Source organism: Phocoena sinus, chromosome 5 (assembly GCF_008692025.1).
Source record: "Phocoena sinus isolate mPhoSin1 chromosome 5, mPhoSin1.pri, whole genome shotgun sequence".
Lineage (NCBI taxonomy): Eukaryota > Metazoa > Chordata > Mammalia > Artiodactyla > Phocoenidae > Phocoena > Phocoena sinus.
In genome coordinates this window covers 105,258,441-105,266,876 of record NC_045767.1, presented here as the reverse complement: position 1 = coordinate 105,266,876, position 8,436 = coordinate 105,258,441, and the positions used below count along the sequence as shown (strand labels likewise).

At 37.4% G+C, this 8,436-nt stretch overlaps 1 protein-coding gene across 1 annotated transcript; it reads left to right on the top strand.

The window, feature by feature from the left end:
• The first annotated feature begins 270 nt into the window (after positions 1 to 270).
• On the top strand, positions 271 to 2,399 carry NPY2R (neuropeptide Y receptor Y2). Its single transcript, XM_032633132.1, has one exon. The coding sequence runs from the start codon at positions 285 to 287 to the stop codon at positions 1,437 to 1,439; it is 1,155 nt and encodes a 384-aa protein (XP_032489023.1). The 5' UTR covers positions 271 to 284; the 3' UTR covers positions 1,440 to 2,399.
• Positions 2,400 to 8,436: the final 6,037 nt, after the last annotated feature.

The window sequence follows — 8,436 nt, the reverse complement described above, 5'->3', positions numbered from 1 at the left end:
GGTCGCATTCACAAAGGAATTGTGTCTATACTATAGACATTACATTTTGCCTTCATAATATACATTTCAGGGATCTGATTTAATTCATCCATATTTGTGGATAGACCTATTAAGGGTCCACTTTATTGAAATGTTCTACTATGTGCAAATTTAGGGATCAGAGTACAGGTACTTTGAGCCCCAACCAAAATGAAACCAATCCATTTGTGATATTCCTTGCACCCTTGAGTTTTCCTCGTTCCATATTTGTTCATTTTTTAAATTGTAGATTCTTGTGCTAGTTGATGAAAATGGGCCCATTAGGTGCAGAGGCTGATGAGAACCAGACAGTGGAAGAAATGAAAGTGGAGCAGTTCGGTCCAGGGCACACCACTCCTAGAGGGGAGCTGGCCCCTAACTCTGAGCCGGAGCTTATAGACAGCACGAAGCTGATTGAGGTACAGATCGTCCTTATATTGGCCTATTGCTCCATCATCTTGCTTGGGGTGATTGGCAATTCCTTGGTGATCCATGTGGTGATCAAATTCAAGAGCATGCGTACAGTAACCAACTTTTTTATTGTCAATCTGGCTGTGGCGGATCTTCTGGTGAACACCCTGTGCTTACCATTTACACTTACCTACACCTTAATGGGGGAGTGGAAAATGGGTCCCGTCCTATGCCACTTGGTGCCTTATGCCCAGGGACTGGCGGTACAAGTGTCCACCATCACCTTGACAGTAATTGCCCTGGACCGGCATCGTTGCATTGTCTACCACCTGGAGAGCAAGATTTCCAAGCGAATCAGCTTCTTGATTATTGGCTTGGCTTGGGGTATCAGTGCCCTGCTAGCAAGCCCCCTGGCCATCTTCCGGGAGTATTCATTGATTGAGATTATTCCGGACTTTGAGATTGTGGCCTGTACTGAGAAGTGGCCTGGTGAGGAGAAGAGCATCTATGGCACTGTCTACAGTCTTTCTTCCTTATTAATACTGTATGTTTTGCCTCTGGGCATCATCTCTGTTTCCTATATTCGTATCTGGAGTAAACTTAAGAACCATGTCACCCCTGGAGCTGCTAATGACCACTACCATCAGCGGAGGCAAAAAACCACCAAAATGCTGGTGTGTGTGGTGGTGGTATTTGCAGTCAGCTGGTTGCCGCTCCATGCCTTCCAACTTGCTGTCGACATTGACAACCAAGTCTTGGACCTGAAGGAGTACAAACTTATTTTCACTGTGTTCCACATCATTGCCATGTGCTCCACCTTTGCCAACCCCCTTCTCTATGGCTGGATGAACAGCAACTACAGAAAGGCTTTCCTCTCAGCCTTCCGCTGTGAGCAGAGGTTAGACGCCATTCACTCCGAGGTATCTGTGACATTCAAGGCTAAAAAGAACCTGGAAGCCACAGAGAACAATGGTCCTAATGATTCTTTCACAGAGGCTACCAACGTCTAAGGCAACTGCCATGTGAAAATATATGGATGAATTCTGACCAGAGCTGTAAACCTGGTTGAGTGGGGCGTGGAGGTGCATCCTCATTTCCCATTTTAAGGAAGCATCTGAATGGAAGCATCTGCAGTGTAATTCGTGGAAAACTGGTTGTCAGAGTCTAGTAAAAACACTCCAATTCAAAGATAAGGCAAAAAACTTTGCTTACAGTTGCTTAGATTGTAGGTTGAATTATGAATAAAAGCAGAGAGAAATGGTTTTGACTGTTTCCCAGAGTGAAGGAAACATGAACAAGGAGTTGGTGTTATCAGCATTGCTAAGAGGTGGTGGGTAAAAAAGTTGACTTTAAAATCACATTAGGGCATAGAACGGGGATGACGTATAATTCACTGCTCCCCCCTCATCTGATGAAAAGGCTGTCAACACCAATTTCCCTAGAAAGCCACAGACTCTTCTCTATTGTATTTTGCCTTTTTGTTATTCTTCCTATGGACTAAAACCATCAGAGAACACTGCAGGTAAATGTTACCAACTATTTGAATGACTTCAAGGAAATAAACCGAAATTTTCTATGTTATTAGTGTTTTGGCAAATGATGGGGGGAATCTTTACCACCCAGTTAGCCAATTGTTTTTTAAAACCAAATGCACATTTAACGGAAAGTTTCTTCAACTTAGAATCAAAGGCTGAAATTCTCAGAGAAATGTAAACCATCATTTAACTTCTCATTTCAACTTGTCCCTGCTTTGTATAGTTACTATTTGAATAACAAGTAAGCATGCCACACAATACTTTTAGTCATTGCTAATTGTAACTTTTTGAACACATATTACTCCTATGTTGGAGCTGAGTTTGTCTTCACTAAAAATTAAATCAGATTAGGAAATAGTTTTGTGGCATTTTGTAACATTTTGCGGTTATTTGTAAGCAGTTTTTGCACAGGTACATACTCTAATGTGTTTACTGCAGTGTTATTATTATTTACTTTTGAAATTCATCTTCCATGGACCCATTCATGATTCATAAAACAATGTAATTTCATCAAAATGGAACCCATCTGGCGAGAACTATTAAAAACATTACATTCATTCCACTTTAAAAATGTTCAGTTTGGACCAGTTTCAACATAAGTTATCCTCCTTTCAAAATAATTAGCTATATTTTTGGATAACTTCTGAATATATACATAATAAAATTTTACCTATAAATAGTGGAACATAGATGCTGTAATACTTTTCTTTTAATGATTTTGTGAATACAATTTTTATTTCAGTATTATCCAACCAAAGATGCTTAAAACCCTATTACATTCATGAAAAATAATTGAGATATTAAAATAGCTGTACTTCTTTGAATGTTGTTAATGAGGTTTCACTTGTAATCATATTTTTTATAAGTATGACTGAATTTGTGAATAGATTGCTTAAATTTTAAGTAAATTCAGCATGACTGTTGCATTTAGTTATAAACATTAACTTTGTGAACAGGAGCAACTTATTTTATGGATACATTTAAAATTCATATTATGGCTCTTACTGAATTATTTTCATGCTAGAAATAAAAGACTGGTCTTGAAGTAGACTGCACTTTTGGAATACTGAAAAAGAATGAAAACAATGGAAGTTAGGTTAAGTGTAAGACTGAATAAGAGGTTGACAAATAATGTATATCTGTAACATATAATTGAATAATTCACTTTTCTCTTGGACCTGGCATAACGGTCCCAGAAGAAGCTTTTTGTCTTTTAAATAGCAGTTACTTTGCTTAAGATGCTAATAGATAATTGTGCTCAAAGATTTTTTTTTTTTCCTCTTGGAGAATTCTTACACTGTAGGAAATGTGCATGCTACTGGATCACCTGTTGTCATAGTAAATTATTAGAATTCAATTAATATTTGTGATCTAATTAATTATGTTAACTCATTAATAAAATGTCTTTTATGTAGTGATTTTATCTGTTGAAATAAAAAGAATTTAGGAAATTAGAGAAATGTGTGTTAATTTATGTCAGAGTTCCTGTCCAAGATGAGATAGCCTTTGACACAACTAAAGAAAGGGAAATCATGGTGGCTCCTGCACAGTTAGTCTAGTGCTCTCTCCAGTCTGTACATGAACTTGAGTCAATGGGCTCATTCCTGTGGTTGCAGATATAAACCATATTCTGACAATGCCTGAATATACCTCTATGTTCAGGCCTGACCTTTCTTCTGGATGTCAAACCTCTATCAGCCCACTTGACGTGCCCACATAGTTTCTCACCAGCAGATCAAACCCAGTGTGTCTAAGTCAGAACCTGCCATTTTGATCCACACCCCACCCCACCTCCACTTTGTTTTCCTGTGTTGCCTGTCCCAGTCATGACACTGCTATCCACCCAGTTCCCAAAAGTGTAAGCACTTTGGAGTCACTCTTGTCTCTTCTGTCTCTTTATAACACACGTCCAATTAATTCTCACATTTTGTGCTAATTCCTAGATGTTTCTTGAATCAATTCACTTTTCTCCATCCCTGTGCTCCCCACCATAGTTCAGGCTGTGATTATCTCCCTAGACCCCTATATCTCTCAACTGGTTTAATGTAGCAACTTCCTAATTGTTCTTTCTATATCTCATCATTTTCCTATCCAATCTGACTTTGCCCACTAGCCAAGTGATTTTTCAAAATCTCAAATTTTATCAAATCACTTTTCCCCTCATCATTCTTATGCCAAAATCTTTCTATGACTTGGAAGGATATATAGTACCTCGTTATACCTATATGTTTTACCCCTTGCAGATTCTCTCTTTTTCCAATCTTTGCTACATATGGAGCATATGAAGGCAGGGGACCAGGACTGTTTTAATCATTGTGTTATCACAGGTACTTGCAGTTCCTGGCACCAAGTAAGTGCTCAGTAAATATCCATCAAGGAAATAGAATTGATGAGTCAAGTAAATATTAAAGCAGATTTGAAGATACATCCATAAGGTTGTAAATGATAAGCTACACGATAGGAAACCATCTTTATCATACAACTTGTAGAAAAGTAAGGTTTTAGCTATGCTGGAATCCAGTAAAGATGCATATTTGTTCAAGATTAGATTGGCTTTATTTTTTGAAGGCCATTAAGGATAGACATTGGCATAGTTGAAGGAGCTCTATAAATAGATTCCACTTATGGCTCACTCAGAATTATCTAGAACCTTGTACAAGGGAAGCATGTAGCAGCCAATGAAGTCTATTAGTCATGATTCAGATAGCTAAGGAGAAGCGATCACAGGTATTTCCAGTAAAAAGTCATTTAATACAGGAAGTTAAAATCTTGCAAAACCATTGGAGGAACTGGAAAAGTGAAAGTTAGGAAAAGCCTCCACTGACATTGAGGAAACAAGGAAGTGCAAAATTGCAGGTAACCACAACGAATACCTACAGCAGCAATGTGGACAATACACAGGAATAAGCATAAATTTATCTGTGAAAATGTTATTGCCTCCTGCTAAAGCCACTCTCCTGCTCATCCCTCCCATAGACTCAGTAATGTCTTTTGTTTCTCTTCTGCTTTCCAAAATTCATGTGAGTATCTCTCACTTGTGAAATATAACTCAAGCCTTGCTGGCAGGGATTTGGGGAAATGTAGTTCTTAGGTTTCTAGGCCTTACAATACAGGCAAGAGCTTTGAATGGAGAATATGGTGCTTAATTGCTGTCCAACAATCTGGCAATCTTGAGAACTGCCCAAATGGTGCAATTTCTAGTTGCAACCACATTCTCTCCTTCTCTGTACCTCTGGGTTCTTCAGAGTTGCAGTGATGCAAGTTAACGATGCCTTTTTTCTCTTATCCAGGCGAATGTGTTAAAGATACTCTTTAAAACTGGCCTATTAGTACAGGTGGACTAAGGAGTAAAGTACCAGTAAAGACCATTTTGGAAAGGAGGAAGAAAGATTTATACCAAGACTTTAAAAACAACAATCTAAAAACCACACAAGGATATACATTCTGAGTTTGCTTCCTAGGATGAGCAAAGGAAATGATGTTTCAGGGAGAAAATAATTTTAAAATTTTCAAGTTCATGAGATGAAATATTAAATTATAAGGCAACAAAAGATAAAGAGTTTACTTTTCCTTAAGAAAACAAAGTCTAAAGAAACACAAAAATAGTGGAGAATACAAACATCTTCATGATTATGTCTTATGACATTAAACAAAGGTAGGAATTTTATTTAACAAAGGGTTACTAAGGGTTGATTTGTGAAGATTTATAAAAGACACCTGTCTGTTAGATCACTGACCTTTTTCTGCCTTGGTACACTGGTCAGATGTCCATATACTTTACAAGTTTTCCTGGGTATGGAAGAGTTTATAGGAAAGACTGTGAGTTATAACATTCACATGTTATCTGTAACTCCAACTCTTTCTTTTTAATTTGTGAATGTGTAAGTGAATGGGAGTAAACAGAAATGACTAACCCTGAATCTACTCTCCTTTATAAAAAAATCATTACCAAGTTTAAACACTTTAACAAATGACTTGCAAAAATCACATATGCTACAGGTGTGAGTTGTCACATTAAAATTTAAACATGCTGCATTATCTTCAAAAGAAATAAAGAAAAAACAATTGAAGATTTTAAATTTGTTTTTTGCCCTTCTCATAGGAAAGTAACACACATGGTAAAAAAAAAAAAGTACAGATATGTATATATGCATAAATACACACATTTAATTGCAAACAAAATCACGTTGATGTACATTATCATTCAATATTGTATATTGCCTATATAAACCATCCAACTATGTAACAGTGGTTATTAACCTTTTTCCATATAAACCATCCAACTATGTAACAGTGGTTATTAACCTTTTTCCATATGACACACGATTCCCACCAGGGCCCTGTGAAAGTATTTACCAGTGGCCTGTGGGTAGGACAGGGTGAAGACAGTGGGGGAATGCATTTTGGAATGTGAACAAAAATAATTTGGATATAAGTCGTTCTGCATAAAAGCTCCTTGGTGAGAGTTACCAACCAGTTGATAATCGAGGATGATACATATCATACTGGTGCTTATCATTTTGAACACCAACACATTTTAAAATGTCATCTATTAGGATAGAATAAGCTACAATCAGCCTCTAAGTACACATAGATCTATTGTGCAATTATTCCTGTTCTCTGATAGAAGAAAACCGGAGTCTTGTTTTGAGAATGCAATTGAAGGGAAGAGAAAAGTGGATTCAGTGGATGTATTTAGAGTCAGGACTGCTGAGTGCACTGTGTATATTAAGTTGGAGCCAAATACCATCCCTCAAAATAGATCTACAATTATATCTGGATCCCAGATGGTCAATATTGACCATATTGAGGGATGTAACAACAGGGTCTAGGGGAACAGAGATAATGTAATTTTAGATTCACTGAAGTAATAATAAGAGAGGTTTGACACTGAAGGATTTCTTCTGCCTTTTTTTTCCAGGAAAAATAATTTACTGGAAGTAAAATCTTCCTACTTACTACTACAAGGACAACTCCATATAAACAGCTTTTGTCAAAGGCACAAAAAGCCACAAATGGACAGATACAGTACACTTAATAGCTTATGACCTCTAAAGCTCCACAGGAGATATACAAACCTGGTTTGTCTCCATTATAAGGATTTTACATTTACTTTCTGACGTTTAGCTTAAAAGTCTAAAATTAGATGTAGGCATTCCTTACCTAGGAGGACCCCATGAGAATTACTTATAACTGTCATTACATTCCAAGACAACATGAAACAGATGATTATAGTCATGAGTATTCATTAAAATACAGGTCCCAGCAGCTTTTTTTTCTTCTAGTGGATATAATTTAAAGTATACTAATGGAATTTTGGAACTTTTGATATTGTGATGTGGTGCTATGCGAGAACATAGTTGAGCATATACCTTGAGCTTAGAGTTTTGCTATTAGCGCTAATCACTTGTACTGATAGATTATTCAACACCTCTTACTGATTACACTTTGCCCACTAGCACATTTTTACAGGTATTACTGTACAACAGAGTTATGTTGTCCTTGCAGAAAACTCATGGTGTTCAACAATTAATAGCGTTCTTTACAATATCTTCTGTTATTCCCAAGCGTAAGTCCCTCTCATGAGTTTTCTCCTGTTGTCCTCCTCTCCAGTTCTGTTTTCTACTGACAGAGATTGGCTGGAAGGACAAGTGAGGTGAACAGGGTTCCAAGGAGCATGTAATATACTCCATAATGCTGGGAAGACCAGTGGGTGAATCTGCATCAGGCAACGCTTAAAGTTGGAGAGTCAGAGCAACAGCCAGTTTCAAGGGAGCAGTCTTAAAGGGTCATGGAACTAAGCGTCAGCATCTGAACAGGGCCTGGACCAAACCAGGAAGCAGAAACTGTGAGATAAGAGGGAGGCAGGAGCAAAGTAATAGCTGAACCACTGTGGAGAGCAATGCTAAGTGAAGGGTCCTGGACAAAGGTGGAAAATCTTAGATAAGTATCTCCTTATGTAAACTGCGTATACTCATGACAGCAACACTCAATCTTTTTAGTTAAAATTAACTGCAAGCTCTCATAACTCTCTAGAAGAAAACATTTTAATTAATTATCAGGGTTTTTTTTAATAGCTGGGAGTTCATTCATTCAACACATGATTACATAAGTTTACTGAACCTTAAATAGAAAATTCTTGTGATAATTACTTCCTGATTTTCACCCTATTCAGAATGAGGTGTATGAGAGGGAGTGCTTTCTGTGGAGAGAGGGAGACATGGAGGGAAAAGAGCAGACAATACATTCTAAAGAAAAGGGGCAAAAGACACTCAGTAGTTTTCTGTTTGCTTTCATTGTGTACATCAAATTGGTACCAATTCACTGGAATATTCACTGAATTTCTGCAGCACTGCTGAAATCCCAGCCAGCCGTAGTACTCAGTCAAGCCCCTACCATTTCATATTTTAATTAAAGTAAAATGTACAGTTAAAGTCACAGATTTAGGTACATAATTTCACACATTTTGACA